At 53.4% G+C, this 21,046-nt stretch overlaps 2 protein-coding genes across 3 annotated transcripts; one reads left to right on the forward strand and one right to left on the reverse strand.

Annotated features, from left to right (window-relative positions):
- Positions 1 to 892: 892 nt before the first annotated feature.
- Positions 893 to 7,033, forward strand: NAGS (N-acetylglutamate synthase). Its single transcript, XM_022565109.3, has 7 exons — positions 893 to 1,334; positions 1,905 to 2,179; positions 2,294 to 2,507; positions 2,808 to 2,988; positions 3,542 to 3,713; positions 3,812 to 3,994; positions 5,191 to 7,033. The coding sequence occupies exons 1-7, from the start codon at positions 909 to 911 to the stop codon at positions 5,342 to 5,344; spliced, it is 1,605 nt and encodes a 534-aa protein (XP_022420817.1). The 5' UTR covers positions 893 to 908; the 3' UTR covers positions 5,345 to 7,033.
- TMEM101 (transmembrane protein 101) lies at positions 6,764 to 21,045 on the reverse strand. Of its 2 annotated transcripts, none has more exons than XM_089900028.1 (5): positions 19,986 to 21,045; positions 10,043 to 10,413; positions 9,553 to 9,733; positions 8,529 to 8,675; positions 6,764 to 7,806 (listed from the first exon to the last, which is right to left on the reverse strand). In XM_089900028.1, the coding sequence occupies exons 2-5, from the start codon at positions 10,177 to 10,179 to the stop codon at positions 7,498 to 7,500; spliced, it is 774 nt and encodes a 257-aa protein (XP_089756154.1). In that variant the 5' UTR covers positions 10,180 to 10,413; positions 19,986 to 21,045; the 3' UTR covers positions 6,764 to 7,497. The 2 variants fall into 2 exon arrangements, with proteins under 2 accessions (XP_089756154.1, XP_022420819.2); XM_022565111.3 differs by having other exon boundaries at positions 16,755 to 21,045.
- Position 21,046: the final 1 nt, after the last annotated feature.

Genomic DNA, 21,046 nt, shown 5'->3' on the forward strand with positions numbered 1-21,046 from the left:
GGGATTGAACCCGCACCCCCTGCATTGGAAGGGGGAGTCTTAACCGCTGGACTGCCAGGTCACAGGATTAATTCTAGCCGCTCATTGAAGAGTCGACTGAAGGGGCAAGGGTGGAAGCAGGAAGTCTAATTAGCAGAGGACTGAGATAACAGAAGTGGGAGGTGATGGAGGCTTGCACTGGGGGGGATGGGGGATGGGGGGGTTGCTAGAGGAAGTAAGAAGGCATATGTCATATTTTTTCATAATTCAGAATGTTAATTTCATTATACCATATTATAACATTTGGTTTCTCTGGCAAAAAAAAAAAGTTTAAAGAAAAACTTGAACACTAATAAGGGGTGATTTGAAGATATGACAAAATTCTTCAAGGTGGGACCCAATGGCTGGCGTTTGGCAAACTCTGGTAACCTCGTGATTCCATCTTCTTTGAACTCCAACAGGACAGAGGCATCCCCGCCCTCCACGCTTTCACTCTTCCCCCACGTCTCCCTCCAGTCTCCTCCCTCAGCCAGGCTCAACTGCAACCTGCTCTCCCCTCTTGCCCTAATCAGACTCCCCCTTAATCATTCAAGACCCCGCAGAGCGCCAAATCCACCTGTGGGTCCCCTGAGCCCTTCCTGGAACCGGCCTTGGCAGCAAATTAAAGACACCCAGCCACCGTTTATCTCTGCCTCGTGACTCTCGCTAGTGGGTTCCATCCCCCCACCCCAGGGGCGGGGATCCTGTCGGCGCCGCCTTCTGACCCATGGCCTGACCCTCCTCAAACGCACCCGGAGGCGACTCCGCGGCCCCCGTCGGCGCCCCGCCCCGGCAGTCCCAGCCCCGCCCCGCCGTAGGTTAAGAGGCCCCCAGAGCCAGGAGCTCTGGACAGACGGTCACTTGTGGGGGGGCGAGCTGGTTTGGTTGTCATGGCGACGGCGCGGTTGGCCTGGGCCCTGCGGGCCGCCCCTGCGGGCGGGAGGCTGCGCGGCCCCCAAGGCACTGGGGGCGCCCGGAGGCTCAGCGGCAGCACGTGGCGGCGGGCGGCCAGGGGCACCAGCCCGGGACGCCGGCTCAGCACCGCCTGGGCGCCGGCCCAGCCCGCCCAAGAGGAGGCCGAGGGCGCCGTGTACGACATCCACTCGCCTGCAGCGGAGGAGCCGTCGTGGACACTGCCCCCCGCGCCCCCGGTGTCCCCCGACTCCCCCGGGCCCCCGGCCGGCCGCTCGCTGGTGCAGCGGGACATCCAGGCCTTCCTGAACCAGTGTGGGGCCAGCCCCGGGGAGGCGCGCCACTGGCTCACGCAGTTCCAGACCTGCCACCACTCCGCAGACAGGCCCTTTGCCGTCATCGAGGTGAGAGAGCCCGGCGTCGGCCGGGTCACAGACAGGGGACGGGGGTTGTGTAGCGACGTTTCGCCAGGCATGGCAGGACGGGCTGCGGACTCTGCGCAGCGGAGTCAGGAAGGGGCTCGACGGAGCCCAGACGAGCGCCTGGGACTGCGCGAGGCTGTGCGCTCCTCGAAAAGTCTCGCGCCCAGCCCGGGTGAGGAGCCTCGGGTCCCCAGCCCGTCAAACGTGATGCACCAGAGAAGTCCTCCCAACCTGGGCGCAGTTAGGGGTTCAGTTGGCAGTTAGGGAACCTGGATAGAAGCCGCCTGCGTCACCCCTCCCCCTAAGGTGTCCTACAGTCCAAGGTCGCAGGGAGGAGCGGAGGGAGGAACACTAGTGTGAGATAAGAGGATGGCAAGACCCAACGGGGCAAAGGGCGAAGCAGGTGGGCGCAGGTGGCCAGAAATGGAGCCTGACAGCTCCTGGGCAGGGTGGGGGCCCCGAGAGGGCCTTGAGGACCCGGCTGTAGGAGCAAGCGGGTGCAGCAGGAGTCAGGGCTGGTGTCGTGCCCGTTGAACGCCCACTCCTCCGCAGGTGGACGAGGAGGTGCTCAAGTGCCCTAAGGCCGTATCCAGCCTGGCCTTCGCCCTGGCCTTCCTGCAGCGCATGGACATGAAGCCCCTGGTGGTCCTGGGGCTGCCCGCTCCCACGGCGCCCTCGGGCTGTCTTTCCTTCTGGGAGGCCAAGGCACAGCTTGCCCAGAGATGCAAGGTGCTGGTGGACGCCCTGCGGCATAATGCCGCCACTGCCGTGCCTTTTTTTGGCGGCGGGTCGGTGCTGGGCGCTGCTGAGCCAGCCCCTCATGCCAGGTTAGTGCTGACCCTGCGTGCCCCTGCGTCCTCAGATCACGCTACTCCACCCGCCCAGCCCCAGACCCGCGGGTCCTGGAGGCAACCTCCTTGAGCACCACGTCTGGCCCCCAGCTATGGCGGCATCGTCTCGGTGGAGACCGACCTACTACAGTGGTGCCTGGAGTCGAGCAGCATCCCCATCCTGTGCCCCATCGGGGAGACGGCCGCCCGCCGCTCCGTGCTCCTGGACTCACTGGAGGTGACCGCGTCCCTGGCCAAGGCGCTGCGGCCCACCAAAATCATCTTCCTCAATACCACGGGCGGTCTGCACGACAGCAGTAACAAGGTGTGTCTCCTCCTTTTGGACCCCACTCCCCGCGACTCTGCGCCAGGCTGAGCCCCTCTCTTAGGTCCCCTGCACGCCTCCCAGACGGGCCCCAGAGTCAGTCTCTCTCCAGCCGCATGGGTCGGAAATGGAGTGTCAGGGAAGGACTCAGCCTATGGTGCTCAGATCTGAGCCCCTCACTGGCCAAGGACTTCGGGAGGAAGTAAGGGAAAAGGGGTCAGTGAGGAGAGGTCCGTGGGGCGGGGGCACAGTCCTTGTCCGGCTGCAGGTCGGAGGCTCACCCCCTCGTCCTGGACACAGGTCCTGAGTAACGTGAACTTGCCCGCCGACCTGGACCTAGTGACCAACGCCGAGTGGGTGAGCACCAAAGAACGGCAGCAGATTCGGCTCATCGTAGACGTGCTCAGCCGCCTGCCTCACCACTCCTCGGCCGTCATCACCGACGCCAGCACGCTGCTCACCGAGCTCTTCAGCAACAAGGGTGAGGGCCGGGGCGGGGGGTGCGTCGGGGTTTGGGGAGCCAGGAGAAGCGGCTTCCTCTCCAGACAGTAAAGGCTTCCTGCTCTTGCCAAACCTGGGGGAGGTGAGCAAGGAGGTGGACGGCCCTGGGCTAGAACTTGGGTGGAACTAGACAGATGGGAGGGACTTGGGTGGGTGGGAGGAACCACAGACCCAGCGGAACCAAGTGGAACGGACAGAGCTAGGAAATGTGGGCGGGGTTTGGATGGGTGGGCGGGACCAGGGGCGGGGGAGGGCAAGGGTAGGCGGGACTAGGAGAGGTAGGTGGGACTACAGGCGATAGGCGGAACTTGAGGGACAAACTGCCTGGGGAAAAAGCAAATCCCTGAGTGAAAATCGCGCATAAATCTATGCAGAGCTTAGGAAGCGTCTCACTATGGAGAGCTCCCAAAGAGAGTAATTGCCCCACCAGCCCCTGTCCTATCTGGAATCCCCACCAGGCTGCGCAAAGGGAGGAGCGGAGGGGACCTGGATCTCGGGCCGAACTCACCCCTCCTCCTCCATCCCACCCCCAGGGTCCGGGACGCTGTTCAAGAACGCCGAGCGGATGCTGCGAGTGCGCAGCCTGGACAGCCTGGACCAGGGCCTCCTAGTGAACCTGGTCAACGTCAGCTTCGGCAAAAAGCTCCGGGACGACTACTTGGCCTCGCTTCGCCCGAGGTTGCACTCTGTCTACGTCTCTGAGGGGTGAGCCTGCGGGCCCCAGAGGGCAGGGACCAAGGGACAGAGCCGGGGAGCTTTGGACCAAGGAGAGGTCCCAGCCTGCCTCTCCCCCGCTGCGCCAGGTACAACGCGGCTGCCATTCTGACCACGGAGCCTGTACTTGGGGGCACCCCGTATCTAGACAAGTTTGTGGTGAGCTCCAGCCGCCAGGGCCAAGGCTCCGGCCAGATGCTGTGGGAGCGCCTGCGGCGGGACCTGCAGACGCTTTTCTGGCGCTCCCGGGTCACCAACCCCATCAATCCCTGGTAGGTCCCGCCCCTCCCGGCTCTGGGCTGGGCCGCGCCCCCACTCTCCTCTCCAGCTCTGGCCAGCTACGCCCCGGGGACCACCAGCCAGGAAGGCTGGGCCTCCCTTCTTTCATTAGCCATTCTTCCCCAAGGGAAATGGCCCGCTCAGTGTGGCCCCACATTCCCCAGGGAGTGGACCACACACGGAGCCTGAGATTTCCCTAGAGGCAGAGCACACTTAACCCGGCTCTGCCCGGCTAGGGTAGATTCCTTGAAGACAGTCTCCACCCGGGAAGCAGCCTGCCTCTCCCAGGGTCTGCAGAAATCCAGCACCTCAGGGCTCTATTCCAGGCCGAGTTGCCAAGCTCTGACCCCAGGCCCACTGCATCTCCAGTGGAACACTCCCTCCTCTCTTTCCTTCTGCAGTTATCACCTCATCCCCCACTACTCTGCTCTGTGGGCACCAAGAAGTGGACAGGAACCCCTCCCCGGGCTGCACAGCCAAGGCAGTGTGGAGAGAGCAAAAGAGGGCCTCACTCTAACCCTCCTAGCTGTGTGACTCTGGCTAGTTAGCTAACTTCTCTGAGCCTTAGCTGCTTCTCTGTGAAAAAAGCATACCACCACCAGGCTATTGGCTAATGCTATAAGGATAAAATCAGATTACACACCACAGGTCCTAGCAGAGTGTCCAGCATGTACAGGCATACCCCAGAGATATTGCCAGTTTGGTTCCAGACCTCCACAATAAAGTGAATATTGCAATAAAGTAAATCACATGAATTTTTTGGTTTCCGAGTATATATAAAAGTTATGTTTATACTGTAGTCTATTAAGTGTGCAATAGCATTATGTCTAAAAAAAAAAGTGTATATACCTTAATTTTAAAATACTTTTATTGCTAAAAACTGCTAACCATCACTTGAGCCTTCAGTGAATAATCATCTATTTGCTGGTGAAGGGTTTGAAATATTGCAAGAATTACCAAAATGCAACAGAGACACGAAGTGAGCAAATGCTGTTGGAAAAATTACCTTGATAGACTTGCTCCACACAGGGTTTCCACAAACCTTTAATTTGTAAAAAACGTAGTACCTGCAAAGCAGAATAAAGTGAAGTGCAATAAAACGAGGTGCGCTTGTAGTAGGTCCTCAGTAAATGAACCAGTGAGCAGTGAGCACTGGCCTTGCCTAAAACCTGTCTCCCACCTCCACCAGGTACTTCAAACACAGCGATGGCAGCTTCTCCAACAAGCAGTGGATCTTCTTCTGGTTTGGCCTAGCCGACATCCGGGACTCTTACGAGCTGGTCAACCACGCCAAGGGGCTGCCAGACTCGTTCTGCAAGCCAGCTTCTGACCCAGGCAGCTGACCCTCTCTACCAGCCCTGCAGGCCCTGGGACAGCCAGGGTGGACCAAAAGCCATGCCTGCTGAAGGTGACCCGAGGCAGCCACAGGCCGGACCAGGCTTGTTGGCTGAGTGAGGCAGCAGCCGCTACTCTACCCTGCCCAGAGGGGGGCACCCAAGTGAGGACAAGTGCAGGCAGGAGAAGGGCCTGCCCAAGACCCCCTACTTGCTCCAAAGCCACAACCAGATGGCCTTGAATTTTCAGGCTAGGGATTTGGGGGGAGGAGGGCTTGCCTTTGAGGGCTCTACTCAAGGCTTAAGGGTGGGCCAGTGTCTGTGGTCTCTGTGCTGTTTTGAGGCTCCCTTGCCCAAAATATCACCCACATCTGCCTGATATTCCACCATTCGTTTTAGTTCCTTCGGGTCTTGCAACTTTTCAGGAGACCTTGATTAAAATGCAAATACTTGTCTGAAAGTCAGCTCACACTTGAAAGGAAATTAGCAGTGACCCTCTGGAAAGAAGATCTTGAGGGCTGGGGAACCTCTTCCTAGAGGGAAGAGAGGAGCTAAATGAGGCCGAGGCCCCCAAATGAATGCTACCACCACCTCCCTCCCCCAGCTGTCAGCAGTCCCCAGAGAGACTCCCCTACCCCTTAGTTAGGAAACATCTTCCATGCCACAGACCAGACTGACAGCAGCCCCAGCTCCCTTTCCAGGCAGGGCTCAGGGCCAAGCCCAGACTTCGATGTTTTCCCCTGGGCCCCCCTGGAGGTTGTGTCTCCATCTTTGCAGGAAGAGAACATCTCAGATGGGTAGGAGTCCAAAGCCTGAGGTTTCATTTCACATTTTTGTCCTCCACCATGTGCCAGGAACCATACTGGCTGCTGGGGCTACTTTCTGTCAGGAGGTGTGCAGACGAGTAGGGAGAGGGTCACCATGGCACACACACGGGGCTGCTGTGACACAACCAACCCCCAGGAGAGGGCTGGTGTCCCGTACATATCTGGGCGTGGGCATCAGACAGACCTGACCTGGAATCCAGCTCTGTGGCCTGAGGCAAGCTGCTCACCTTCTCTGAGCCTCCATTTCCCCACCTGTGAAATGAAAACTCCTCAGCCTCATAGTGACACTTAATATCAATTCTCTCCCTCTAGCTGCCCTCACCAAAGATTTCTTCGAAAAGAGCTGGCACCAAATGGGGAGGAAAAGATAAGCCACAAGAGGGACTGAAGTGAAAGGTCAAAGCATATACTACAGGGAGCATTTGGAGACTCTTGAAAAGAGAGCCAAAGGACTGTGGGAACTCTCAGAACAGGGGGAAGATCATGGGCGGATCAAGGTGGGGCTTAACCAGATATGGTATTTCAAGAAACCCAAGATCAATCCCAGCCAATGGCTAAGTGCCCCGTGGGGAGAACAGAGAAGCAAAGCCAAATGTCTATATAAAATGTTTATTTTTGGAGGACTGTGTGGTCTGGTGTTTGGGAGGGCACTCACCCCCACCAGGCCAACCACGGAGCTGGAAACAGAAGGCCAGAGGCAGGAAGCTGGCTGCTGCCTGTCCCACCCCTGCAAACCCCAGAGTAAACTGGGGCCTGCTCTACCCTCAAGGTGGGTGACAGCTAGTGCTGTTTCTGCCCCTGGCACACCCTGACAGTCCACATGACTTCCGTGGTGCCCAGCCCCTCTGCTCCTCCTGGGCCTGAGCCACGTGTCAACGTGCACACTCGCTCGCTCTCAGTCTCAGAAAAGCACTGCGGAGCCTAGCTGCATCTGCCAGGTTGAAAAAGGACTGTTTCACATTGGCTCACTTCCGGTTCTCCTCTGTCTCCCGCTCTCAGTACCCCACCCTAGCCCTGCCTTACTCCCTTCCCTGGGACAGGAGACCCAAGGGAGCAGCTGGCCTCAGCTCTCCTCGTAACAAACAGGAAAAAGAAACCTGTAAGGCAGAGTCATCAGGGCTCCCACCTCACCAAGGCCCAAGCCCAGGAACTGGGGAAGAGACCTGCCTCTTACCAACACACGCACACACATGCGTACGCACACACATGCACACAACGCAAGTGATCAAACAAACAGACCAAAAAGCATAAGTAAACATAACTGGGCCAGCAAGGAAGAAGGTAGGGTAGCCCTCAGTGGCTCCCTGCACCCATCTCAGACTCCCGCTGTGCAACTCAGCCGTCGGTGGCCAGGATGACAGCGGCCCCAAAGATGCCCACACTCTCTCCAAGGAGCTTCATCTGGTTCCAGAACTCAACACGCCGCGTGTTATGCCAGTAGGCAACGTTGCCATCAATGAGCAGCATAACCGGGGGCAGTAGAACAGCCAAGATCTGGGCAGCCAGGGTCACGTAGTAGCCTGACAGGAAAGCCAGGGCCAGGACGCCATACAGCACGAAGAAGAGCTGGATCATCAGCTCCCCGCCTGGGAGATGGTTCAGATACGCCAGCCGGTCCTCCTTGCTGTGCTGCAGCGAGTAGGCCTAGAAACACACCATCCTCTAAGGCTCTCCAACAGGCTGAGGAGCCTGTCTGGGTAAGGCCACCCCTGGCATGCAAGCAGCCCCTACAAGGTGGGCTTCTGACTCCCCTCTCAGACTTGGGGCTTTCTGAAAGTAAAGCCTGTGTCTCCCCATCTGACTAGGGAGCTCCATGGGGTTAGGACCTCTGTCTCTCCTTACTCTGGGGTCTCAGAAGGGAGGAGGTTCCACAGTCAGACCGGGGCTCTCACCTCCGAATTCAGAGCTCTGCACATGGGAGATGGTGCCCAGCAACTAAGATGAAGCCAAGTGACTTGGGGCCTGCTCACATCCGCATCCACAATGGCCTCCCCGAGCACCAGGGAGGACATAGCTGGCTACCCATAATAGGCAGCCCCATCAGCTCTAAGTGGCAGAGTCCCATCTGGGACCTGAACTCTACCAAACCTCTCCTTTGTCCCCTCTCCCAGTCCTCTGGGGGCTGAAGCCATGAGAGGACCCGTCCCGCTTGTTCTTCTGGCTCTCAGGCTTGGGACTGAAGGGTCAACCCATCCTCTTCTCTCCCCAGTGGCAATAATGCCGGAAGAAGGGACTCTCGGCCAGGTCTCAGGCACTTGAAGGGCCCCCGAGGCCCAGAATTTGGCAGGGGCCACTGCCGGGAGCCAGGCACGGGCTCACTTCTCACTCCCAGTCAGGCACCTCCAGCCCACAGTCCCCCAACCTACCACGCAGATGAGGTAGATGCCCAGGAAGACCTGGCCGGTGGACTGGAGGGAACGGCTGCGGGGTTTCCGACGGTACAGCTCCCCAGCACCGCTGGCCAGCACAAGAAAGCCACCGATGATGGCAACTGTGCGAGAGTACATACGGACCTAGGCCGAGGCGAGGGGACCCCAGTCAGGACCTGAAGCCACCACACTTCTCCTGGCTTCCCGGAGCGCAGAACTGCCCATCTCTATACATCCCATTCCACCTCATGAACCCTCTTACCACTTCCAAGTGTGGTGGGCAGGTAGAGCAGAGATAGGTAATTTTTTTTACCAGAAGTAGAAACGGAGGCCCAGAGGGGTTAATAAAATTGTCCAAGGTCCTACAGAAAGTGGCAGAACCCAGATACCAAGCGTTGCCCCCCTCCCCACCCCCAGGTCTGCACACTCGAAGCCCAATGTTCTTTTTGCTATATAGTATACACTGTTCCATAACTAACCGTTGATCTCACTGTCCTATGGCTATTCACACATCTGCCTCCCCTACTGGACTGACAGTCCGCTCCTTGCGGGTAATGCCTTGGTCCAGGCTTATCTCCAAGACTGTAGTGCCTGGCACAGGTCCTGGCATCTACAGGCTTAAATGCTGCCCTAGGATTAAATTTCATAAAATCGGTTGGGTGGACCAGGTACTCTCTAAGGTCCCTTTTGCCCTATGAGTCTGAGATAACTAATGGTTTAAAGGGTTCTGGGAACCAGGTGACCTGGGTTCTGGTCACACCTGTAATGCTAACTGTGGTGTAACTTTGGGAAAGTCTGGTTTGCATCTCTGGACCTCAGTTTCCACACTCTGAAGGGGAGGTTTGCGTGGTGTCTAAGGTCCTTCCATTCTCGCCGTCTGTAATAACCTCTACACGCCTGGGGGTTCAGCCTTTCCAGGCTTCGCACTGTGCTCCTGGATAGCACCAGGCATCGCCCAACTGTCCCGGGCATTGGCTCCCCAACACCCCAGCGAAGTCCCACTTAGGGCCGAGGCGCTCACCTTCAGCCAGTCCCCGTAGTGGACGTAGCCCCCGATGTAGGCGGCGTAGGTACTAACGGCCAGCTGGAGTGCGGCCCCCAGAGCGAACCAGCGCCGCTTCACTCCAAAGGACATGAAGCTAGCGCACAGCACGGCCGCCCCCATGTCGAAGTACAGGTAGGGCACTGGGATGTCGGGCTTCCTGCGAGCCGGGAGGGGGGAAGGAACGAGGACAGAATGAAGCACAGAATGAAGCGGGGAAAAGAGCCTTGAGACCCCTTAGGTTCCCGCAAGCTCCACTGCTTCCCTCTCATAGCTAGGACCCCCACACTACGCTCCATGCCCACCATGCTCCGGACCAGAGTCCCTAACAAGTCCAAGGTCCCAATTCCTCCCAGTCCAAGGGTCCCAACTTCTGGGCCGCAACTTCTTCCCCACCTCACCGCACCCTCGTTGCTGGGACAGGCCGGACCGCCCCCACCGCGTTCGGCGGCCGCGCGGGCCTGCTCACCGGCGCGCCTCGGCCCTCTCAGCGTACAGCATGAGCTGGCTGAAGCAGCCCCAGAACGGGCAGCGTGTGAGCAACACCGAACCCAACTGCATGATCAGCTGCAGCATCCACCGTCGCGAACCCATCTTCGGCGCCATCTTGAGGAAGGGCAGTCCGCCGCGGCCTCACCCCGCGGCCAAGGAGGCCGGCGCGAGGACGCGACGCACAACTTCCGGCTCTCGCGGGGTTTTTTTCCCCCCCACTTCCGTCAGGAAACAAAGCTCTCGCTCTCTAGTTCTGGACCGAAGGAAGTGTTCTAGCTGCAGGGTTGTCTTTCCTTCTGACCATGGAGGCTCAAGGGTCCCTTCTTGTAGCTGCTGCAAAGTTGAAAACTAGAGTAGAGGAAGGAACAGTAAGCGAACTGGCCTTTGAATGCAGCTAAACTTAGGCTCCAACCCCTAATGCAACCCTGTGACTTTGGGCATATCGCTACACTTTCCAAGATTCATCTGGGAAACGGAGATGACACCTATCTCACAGGGTTGTTGTGAGGTTTAAATGTGACAGTGTTGGTTCGAGCACATAGTAGGGGTTCAATAAATGGTGTACACAACACACACCCCAGAGGAAATCCCTCTGCTTCTGTTTAAGCTGAAAGTAAAAGGTTTTCCCCATAATTCAGAAAGACACATGCACCCCAATGTTCACTGCAGCACTACTTACAGTAGCCAGGACATGGAAGCAACCTAGCCAGGACATGTCCATCAACAGAGGAATGGATAAAGAAGATGTGGTACATATATACAATGGAATATTACTCAGCCATAAAAAGGAACAAAATTGGGTCATTTGTAGACACATGGGTGGACCGAGAAACTGTAAGAGTCTTTACAGAATGAAGTAAGTCAGAAAAACAAATATCATATATTAACGCATATATGTGGAATCTGAAAAAATTGGTATAGATGATCTTATTTACAAAGCAGAAATAGAGACACAGATGTACAGAACAAACATATGGATACCAAGGCGGAAAGGAGGGGGTATGATGAATTGGAAGACTGAGATTGACATATATACACTATTGATACTACGTATAAAACAGATAACTAATGAGAACCCACTGTAGAGCACAGGGAACTCTACTCAATGCTCTGTGGTGACCTAAATGAGAAGGAAATCCAAAAAAGAGGGGATATATGTATACATATAGCTGATTCACTTTGCTGTACAGTAGAAACTAACACAATATTGTAAAGCAACTATACTCCAATAAAAGTTAAAAAAAAAAAAAAGAGGTTTTCCTAAGAGCCACTTGTAGAGAAGTGTGATCTTGGTCTGCCTTCCTTCTGTCCCCTGAGAGAAGACAGATCTGATGTGGACATATGGGACAACTCAGGCAGTCCATTTCTCCAGCTCCGACGCTCCCACTCTAGCCCAAACTACCACCTTTTGTCAGTTTAGCTGCACCAGGTTTCCAACTGGTCTTCCCCACTTCTCCTTTGGTGCTGTTTGTTCTTAGTTCCTCTATTTTATGTTCTCATAACCAAAAGGCACCCTTCCTTTGAATCAGCACACTGGCAATTATATATTTGTGATTTTTTTGTTGTCATTGATGACTAGATTAACACTAGACTGTGAGCTCCATGAGGGCAAGGACAGTGTCTGGTTTCTGTTTACAATTATATTCTCAGGGCCTAGTAGACAGGATGCATTCAGGAAACATGTGCCGAATAGATAAATAAATGAAAAGGTGTTACCGCTATTTCTTGCCTCAGGAATCATTTGTTGAATAAGTAAATGAGCAAAAGTTCTGGACACTCTGGGACTGCCACCACAAAGCCACCCCCACCTATCTTCCTGCACACCCCACCACCACCCTGCAACATACAAATTCATCTTCTGATATTCAAGTTAAGACTCTACAAGCACTTCCACAAGCCCATTTAACTCAGGAGGTCTGTTTTCATTTCCCTGGGAAAGGGGCCTTCTGCCCAAGAAACATTTCTGACAATATGAATTTAAAATTCCCAATCAGCCAGTGAAAGCTTGGGACAACAAAACACCTTTTCACATCTAATTTTTTACAGTCACTAGGACAAAGCCTGGGTATGTGAGAAAGGGATGTATCCAGGCAGAAAACTAGGGAATGAGATTGTGTGATTGCTGGGTGGGAAGACGCCAGTCAAGGGGAATGAGAAAAAGACTGGGTTAAAGGTCATTTTGCCTTCCCCTCCCACCCCTCCCACCCCCCACCACATGAGGCAAGTTTTCTTCACCAAAACGCAGGCACATACTACAGAATCAACTTTCCAACTGATTTCCTTTTTCCAATCTCCTCACCCAACCCCGATTCAAACGGGACAAGATGCACAGCCATCGGGAAGGAGCTAAGGTGTTGAGAACTGGGATAGTGTACATCCACAAAATAGTTCTAGGAGCCTGCCTGGGTTGTGCCCACGGGAACAGTACCCTTACCCCACCTCCATCATAACTTTAGCAACCAGTTTCTGATCAAGTCCCCAACAGCAGAGGCCAGGGACATGTGTGAGGAAGGGGAAGGAGATGAGGATTAATGCTTTCCTTGTACCCATCCCACCCCAGTTCCCTCTGGTCTTCAGTTTCTACCTTTTAGTGTCCTCTTCCCCAAAGAAGTGTTGAGGACTAGGGGCCAGATCCCTCTTTTTCTAGGGCTGGAAAAGATGGCATTGTGCTAGGTCGGGGGAAATATGTGAGGAGGGTGGTTGGCCCTAGGCCCTGAGAGATGAACACAGCCATTTCTCTCTCCCCTCCCACCACTCCTCCCACCCTGCCTGGGCAGACAACTGAGCCCCGAAGACTTCTAAGGACCATCCCTTTTCCTCTCTCACAGCTTCATCTTCTCCCCCTCCTCCAGCTGCCTCTCTAGAGGGCTCCCCTGCTCTCCAGTTCTCCTGGGGCCCCACCTGCACTTGCACTCAACCATGACCGCAGCCGCATTGACTAGAATGGTGCCCGATACCTAGCCAAGGCAGAGCTGGGGCTCCACACTGCTTAGCACCGCCCCGCCAGCCGCCCAGGGCCATCACAAGTCATGCTACCCAGGTCAGCCACACACAAGTGCCACAGGTGGTCCAGCTTCCCAAAGGCCCACTGCAGGTCAGTCGCAGACCCAGGGGTTGCTGGTCAGCAGCAGCAGCATGCCTGCTGTCCGGATGCCCGCCACATCTTGAACTTGACATGCTGCAGCAGGCTGCCTACAAAAGAGAGCAGGCCCAGCGCCTGCAGGGCTGCAAAGGCCTCAGCCTCCTGCTTGCTGACGTCGGTCCCAGCCAGAGAGCACCTCCAGGCTGGCGCCCCTGACTCGCTGTGCCGGTTCCCAGCCAGCCCTGCCCGCACAGGTGGAAGAGGCCCCTGGCTCCAGCAGTGCCCAGCTCAGCCCGGCTGTGTGGCTCAGGTCCAGCTGCCCCAAGTTTCCCAGGCCCCACAGGCTGCAGGGCTCCAGGGTAGCAAGCAGGTTGTGAGAGGTCTAGACAGAGCAGAGAGCACAGGGTGATGGAAAAGTCTGGGCACAGGTGAGCCAGCTGGTGTGGCTGAGGGCCAGATGCTCCAGGAAACCCAGGCCCCTCACCCAGGGCTCCACCAGCCAGATCCCATGGGACACTGTGAGAAAGCAGCGGCACCACAGTCCCCACAGGCCCTGGAAGGAGCCACCTGCCAGGCGGCTGAGACTACTGTGGCTCAGCTCCAAGAGCTAAACGGTCAGGGAGCCTGGGAGGGGGCTGAGCAAGTGGAGGCCCCCACAGTCTACACAGTGCCCAAGGCTGGGTAGGTACATGGCGCTGGCCACACTGCTGCCAGACTCCCAGCAAGGCCAATGCCACCATTGTGGCCATGGTCACCGTAAGGAAGGAGTGGCCACACCTGCCCCATCCTTGCCCCATGAGGGGCTGGAGTGAGGATGGTACCAGGCCGTCATGGATGCTGAGAGCCCACGCCACACTCCTCCACCCAGGAGCCTGGGGAAGCACGGTGATGCCAGGAAAGAAAAATAAACGCAAACACCATTCAGAGGTCTCACCATGTTGCCAGGTCCCCCAACATGGTCTCAAGGTCACCTTCCCTCCATCTCCCAAGATTTTACCTGCTACCTAGGCTTCTGGCAAAAGCCATTTCAGCCTGAGACCCCAGCAACCAGATCCCCCAGCCCCAGACACCCGCCCCCATTCCATTATTCCTACTAGGATGAAAGGCAATCGAGGAAGATGGCCTTTTTAATCCTCTCGACCTTTTTTACTCACACTCCACACCCCACCTCACTTATTTCCCACACGATCGCAGGAGAAACGCTGCCTTCTCCTACAAGAAGAGCTTCAGCTAGATCCTGGCCTAATCTGGCCACTGAGGTCAGGGCCTCAGGCGGAAGCCCTGGGCACTCACATATATTCCTGGCACTACTTGCTGAGTGCAATCCCAGCCCAGGAATGGCAGAGGAAGCTCAGCTCTAGTTACCTGCCTTGCTGGCCTCCTGCCAGAGCCCCACCCCCCAAAGCAGGAGCAATCAGCTCTCAGGAAGCCATAATCCTGAGGGTGGGGATGGAGGACAGGTTGAGGAAATCTCCAAGGCCTTTTGGCCTTATATCCAGGGGAGCAGGACCCTGCCCTGCTTTTCTAAGAGCAGGTGTTCCCCCCTCCACCTCTTTCTCCCTTCTGGAGACCCAGGCCCTCCTCTACTTCTTGTCAGGATGGCAGCTGGAGGCCCCTTGGAGCCCTCCCTCAAGTGAGGAAGCAGCCAGGTGTCTCTTCTTTCATTCTTACTTCCTGCCTAAGACATCTGGACGCAAAGGAAGGGAATGCTCGCTCTTGTTCTCACTAGGCCAAAGGTCAAAGTACTCCACTCTGGCCTTCCAGGAGTACCCAGTATCTCCTTCTGAAACAGAGGGGTCTGGGGCCAGGGTACCCCGTGCTTCTGCCTTGCCCTGGGAGGCCTAAACAAGTTACTTTCTCTCTAGGTTCCTGAGTGTGCTCACGAGCCCCACCCAGCAAACTCTTAAAGAGAATAATAATAATGGCCGTATGGAAGAGATGGTTACCAAGGGCCAGGCATCTCATTAAAGGCTTCATTTAATTCTCAACCAAGACACTCATTTCACAGATGAGGGAACTGATCCTTGGCAAGACAAGGTAAGTTGCCAAGTCATACTGCTAACTAGTGGCAGAGGTGAAATCTGACATGGCTTCTTTGAATCCAGGCAAGCGCCTAACCACTAAGCTACAAGGCCCCAAAGAGTGGGCCACTGTTTCCCATGCCAGCCAAACATCCCCCTAAGAAGTCAAGGTCACAGGTGAATAATACAGATGATGCCCAGAATGGTAAGAGCAGCTGAGCCACCACCAACATGGGAAATTAGTCTCGGCTTGTGGTTGATCAGACTTGAGCCCCTTTGAATTAATTCAAGTGTGATCTGGTTCAAGCAAATTATACCGGAAAAACTTGAGGAATCACTGTCAATAATCTTTGAGAAAACATTACACACAGAGGGTTGCCAGAGACTAGAACGCAGCACAAGTTCCAATTTTCAAAAGTCAGATAAGTGTAACAACAGTTAACAAAATTCAAAAAGGGCTCACGAAACAGGCAGTCTCATCATTACCGAAAACATGATGGCACTAGGTGCCCACGTGAGTCTACCCACACAAGCTTACTTCCCTTTCTGATAAGAGTTGTTATGTGGCTATCACAGACAAACATCTGGATCTTATTAAAGTCTCTCATGATATCCCTTTAGATAATATGAAAAGACAGTTTATAAAAACTGGAACACAACATTGGGATGGATAACTAGTATATTACATTATAGCACCAAAATTTTTTAAAAGCTCTTAAGAGGCTGGAATAGTTGGCTAAAAATAAGCCATTTCACTGGAGAAGACAAGACAGCTCCCAGTCATATCTGCCTGTTTAGCTACTTCAGTGACCCTCACTCAAGGACATAAAGAGCAAGGACTAGAGTGCAGGAGACTGGAGCTCTAGCCTCAGTTCTAGAGCTGCTGCGTGGAGGACCAAACGGCGAGGTACAGCTATCACATGTTGCTTTTCAAAGTAATGAGCTCCCCATCAATGGAAGTGTTCGAGTAGGGGCAGCCTGTCAAGGATGCTATAAGAGTGGATATTTAAACTGGGAGGCAGTTTAAATATCCATACAAGCTCCAAGATCGTTGGCATTTCTCAGTGCTAGGATACCTGTGCTGAGCTTCGGATACCACACCTGGGCCACCCCTGGAACTAGAAGCATCCTGTCTAGAAGCCCACTGCTCACACACTGCCTTCTGGAGTTACATGGCTGCATATCCTTCCCTTAGCCAGTGCATGTGAATGACGGCAAGACACTTTCATAAAGGTTAATCTGAACAAGAACTGAACTGTATTTGACAGCAGCATGCATTGTAGGGGTCAAGGGACCACCGCTATAATCACTCCCCCTTGCAAACATCCTCAGCTGAATTCCCTTCTCCCACCACAGCACAGACCTGATAAACCTCCCATCCTGCTTATACCCAACTATCCACTCTCTGTGTCTACACCAAGTCACTCAATATGACTCACACAGTGGCCACGCGGTTACACCCTAATGCATGAGCAAGCACCTCTGAAGAGCACTCAGCAATCTTAAGGTAGTTCCCTCGCGTGTTTACTGAGCCACTGGCCACATACTCCTTCACCCCCATCTCCCTGCCAAATCTACAAACTCACCTGCAACGGTACTATCTTCTCCTTCCTTCCTCTTTATTATGGAGGAAGAGCCCCCTTCAATCAGAGGCCAAAACCCCTACTGTGGCCATGGGTCCTCATCCGTTTCTCGGCATTCAGGACGAGGTCACAACTCCTAAAAGTCTAGCTCCAGCCCACTCCTCTCCTCTGAACTCCAAGCTCGTTATCCAGCTGCCCATTTGCCATCTGCTCTCCAGCTTTTCATGGGTGAGACAAAATAACAGAACTCCACTTTCCCACAAACCTCTTCCTCTCCCACTGTTGGCCATCCACTCAGATGTCATTCTTAGTTCCTCTTTCTCTGACCACCTTGCCCTCACATCCAATCTATTAGCCAGTCCAATCAGTCCTGCAATGTTTCTGCCACCACCATCCCTTGTCTGAACCACTGCAACAGGCTCTTAATGCCAACAGTCTTTCTGCTTCCACTGCTGCCATCTAACATCAGCCTACATTCCCTGACAGCTTAAAACCCTCTAACAGCTTCCCACTGTGTCGAGAGCGGAGATTCCAGTCCCTGCGACAATGGCTACAAGGCCCTGCGTGATCTGGCTCCTGCCAAGTTCTCCATCTTGCTCACTAGGCTTCAGCCTCCTACATTCTAGCAGTTCCTAAACATCCCTAAGCTCCTGTCAACCTCAACTTTACCTCCTGCTGGTCCCTCTAACCAAGCACCCTTTGCCGGCGCCTTGTTCTTCAGATTTCAGCTTAAATTACATCTCAGGAGCCATCCCAGAATATTCTCTTTAGAGCAGTACACGTACCTCCCCACAGTAAGCATAAGCAACTACTTTAAGCTACGAGACAGGCCAGAACGGGGGCCAGATCAGAAGAAGCAGCCACCACTTTAGTCCCTCCACTGAAGACTAACTGTTGCAGTCAGCATCAGGATTAGCTGGGAGAAAGGGAAGAGAGGTTGGTTGAGAAGTCACTAGAGAATTGCTTTACCTTGCCAGTTCAGGAACTTAGTTTTTTAGTCTTTTCAACAAAACTGGAAATTTGGGAGGCCACAATCTGACCTACCTTGGTCCTAGCTGCCAAAGTCTGCTCTGGAGAAACCTGGGGGAGGGCCCCGGTGCTGTTCAAGCTGGAACCCGGTAAACCCTCCTCCCCAGCTCCTCCCATGTTCTTTACTGGTCCCTCATCCTTTTTCCAAACTTGACTTCAAGCTTTCCTCAAAACTCAGTCAGCCTGGACCACTTTTCATCTTGGCTCAGGCAACTCATCCAGTTATTAAACTGATGACTTTCAAAACTCCACCTTACCTTGATGGCTGGATGCTAGGGAATAATACATTATCCTTGCCTTAGGGCCTCAAAATTCCTCATCAGACCATTTAAGATAAACCCAAATAACTATAATGCAGGTTATACATGCCACATGGTATGAGTGATATAAACAAATTGTAGGAATCCCTTTCCATTTTCACTGTCAAAGATGGCTTCACAGGTGGCACTGAAGCAAGATATTGTAGGAAAAGACAGAGAAGATAAAATAAAATAGAACAGATTATTGAGCTTGGAAGTAATCTTAGAGATCACCTAGCCCCCATACATTTTACATGTATCAATTCTAAGGTGCCAACTGATTAAAGAGTGCACTCTGTGGGCTGGGGATGAGGGAACTGGTGGGCAAGTTTCTTCTGACATGGTGAAGCACGCTGCATTTTCAGAAATGCAAGGGTCAGGGAGAAGGGTGTTAACATCTAGAGGATATGAAAGATGTCAATAATGTTTTGGGGGGTGGGAGATGGAAAATATTTGCCTTGCTTTCTCATTTTCCTGTAACAAGCCATGTAAGGCTTTTATAATAAAGAAGAACAAACCCATTCTGAAACTTCACTGCCCAGCAGCAGTCTATCACCAGTGGATGGCAGCCCAACACCCCTTTTTCACCTGTAAAGTACTTCATGCCGTTATGTTAAACCCCTGAAGTTTAGGCAGTACATGACGATTTCACGTTTCTTAAAGGGGAACGTTCTGGCACCGGCGGCCTCCAGCAGGGATGGGAAAGCAAATCTGCCATGTAAACAATGACTATCCTCCAACCCAGATGACCAATCCCAGTTCCCAAACTCTTGTCCCCAGCCTGTCCCCACAACACATCCCGTACAATGCAGCTTCTAAGCTTCTAGTATTACACATTCTCAGTATCCTCCACATCAGCAGGACAGATTCTATTTCTGTGCATGACTGAAAGCCCTCTACATCTTCCTTTACCAGTATGTCTTATGGGAAAACAGATTTTTGACACACACATTCTTACCTTCAAAAATGTCAAGGAGGGCTTCCCTGGTGGCACAGTGGTTGGGAATCTGCCTGCCAATGCAGGGGACGCGGGTTCGAGCCCTGGTCCAGGAGGATCCCACATGCCGCAGAGCAACTAAGCCCGTGCACCACAGCTGCTGAGCCTGCGCTCTGGAGCCCGCGAGCCACAACTACTGAAGCCCGCACGCCTAGAGCCCGTGCTCCGCAACGGGAGGCCACTGCAATGAGAAGCCCGTACACCGCAATGAGGAGTGGCCCCCGCTCGCCGTAGCTGGAGAGGGCCCACGCCCAGCAACAAGGACCCAACTCAGCCAAAAATAAATAAATAAAATTAATTATTAAAAAAAAAATGTCAAGGAGCCTTTACCGTGAATCAGTGGTTCCTAGGCTGCAGCCCCTTAACTAATATTGAAGTGCTTGAGCAATATTCAATACACCAAACATAAATCAGCAATGAGCTGTTCAGACTTACAACAGCACAGATTCAGTATCAACTCACCGTGGTAAGGCTGTTTTACCATACTGACCAGACGCTCTAAATAGCAGTAAACCCAAAGGCATGTATGTGGTAGTGCGGTGGTGACCGGGTGCTGGGGTGTAAAGGTATGTGTGTTTCAGGAGAAAGGAGAATGACTCAAAACTAAGGAAACACTGCAAAACCCCCTGTACGTGTTCCACCATAGATGCAAGCCCTCTGCACCACATTCAATAGTTCAATGTTCTTTCCATCCAGGGCACAACTCCTGCCCCTCTCACCAAGCTCCTCTGTGTTCCACCCCAAACCTGGCTAACAAAGTGAACAATACACACACCATCAGTTCGTAAAGTCACAGGGAAGCACTAGGAGCCCACAAGTGCATAAAGCCTGGGGTTTGTTCCAGCACTGCCACTGTGGGCAGTGGCAGTATTCTAAACAAGTCACTTAGCCCTGGTGGAACCCACTCACCTTCTGTAAAATGAGTGGTTTTCAAATTATAATCAAAGAAACTTCTCAGAGACTTCAGGGAAGAGGTAGGGATGAGATCTGTAAGAGACTGAGAGGGCAGGGCTCCGAGGCCCCTATCTCTGCCCAAATGTTTTACATATTAGCCTCACTTAAAATGGCATCTAAACAAAGACTTCTAAAACAAAGCTGGAGCTTCTGAAAACCAGGTAATTCAATCTCATCTCCAGATTTAACAACCCCAGGACCAAGCTAACATGTATACTAACATTTACAGAGTACCTTCTAAGTATTAAGCATTTTAAATATCTTATTTAACCCTTCACATCAGTTCTAGGAGACGAGCATTAGTTTCATGTTTACAGGTGAGGAAACTAAAGCTTGGACAAATAAAATGACTTATCCACAGTCACAAAGGGAGGAAATGGAAGTGTGAGAATTTGAAGCTAACTATTTATGTCTCCAAAGCCTTTGTTCTTCCTTCCACACTGCATGTCTTTCCCACCATGCTAACTCCACCTCTTGAATTGCTCAAAGTTCCCCCACACCATTTCATGAAATAAAACCGAAGAGTCAAAAGTGCTTCCTACCAGAAACAGTTGGTACCCACTGTCTCCCATTCACAGACCTAGAGACCAATGGGGAGAAAGTGATGATGTGGGACACGTGACACAGAGCTTCCTTCCAGGACTGCCATTTCCCATTAACCACGTTCACTTCTTTAATCACATCTCTCAGGTTTTCTAGACCTTGCAAGGGCGCCTCTCTTCTCCCTCTTTTATCTTCTCCAGAAGTCTACATTTCCACGCGGACTAAATCAAAGGCTTGGTACTTTAAATCAAGTTTTGGCCAATGGCAGGTGATATGAAAGTATACTTCTCAGTCTTCTCTCATTTTTCCTCCAACCAGTCCTGTAACAAATGGTCTCATGTATGTACCCACCCCCTTTATTTCCTCTACTCCACTTACATGCAGCTCCCAACCCTGGATCCCCTTCTTAACTTATATACCTGGCACTGTTTTCTAGATGAGTTCTCAGTGGTAGAAGGAGAGAGGGTAAAGAG

Source organism: Delphinapterus leucas, chromosome 19 (assembly GCF_059928025.1).
Source record: "Delphinapterus leucas isolate spDelLeu-1000000601 "Yukka" chromosome 19, BTC_Dleu_Yukka2, whole genome shotgun sequence".
NCBI classification, from domain to species: domain Eukaryota; kingdom Metazoa; phylum Chordata; class Mammalia; order Artiodactyla; family Monodontidae; genus Delphinapterus; species Delphinapterus leucas.

What these genes read in the sequence shown, in the direction of transcription:
- TMEM101 (XM_089900028.1), bottom strand. Translation starts at nt 10,179, where the DNA reads ATGGCGCCGAAGATGGGTTCGCGACGGTGGATGCTGCAGCTGATCATG. An exon ending in ACTACGGGGACTGGCTGAAG is followed by an intron (nt 8,676 to 9,552) that starts GTGAGCGCCTCG and finishes GCCTCGGCCTAG; the next exon opens with GTCCGTATGTACTCTCGCAC. An exon ending in GCATCTACCTCATCTGCGTG is followed by an intron (nt 7,807 to 8,528) that starts GTAGGTTGGGGG and finishes GTGTGTTTCTAG; the next exon opens with GCCTACTCGCTGCAGCACAG.
- NAGS (XM_022565109.3), top strand. Translation starts at nt 909, where the DNA reads ATGGCGACGGCGCGGTTGGCCTGGGCCCTGCGGGCCGCCCCTGCGGGC. An exon ending in GAGCCAGCCCCTCATGCCAG is followed by an intron (nt 2,180 to 2,293) that starts GTTAGTGCTGAC and finishes TCTGGCCCCCAG; the next exon opens with CTATGGCGGCATCGTCTCGG. An exon ending in TCTGTCTACGTCTCTGAGGG is followed by an intron (nt 3,714 to 3,811) that starts GTGAGCCTGCGG and finishes CCGCTGCGCCAG; the next exon opens with GTACAACGCGGCTGCCATTC.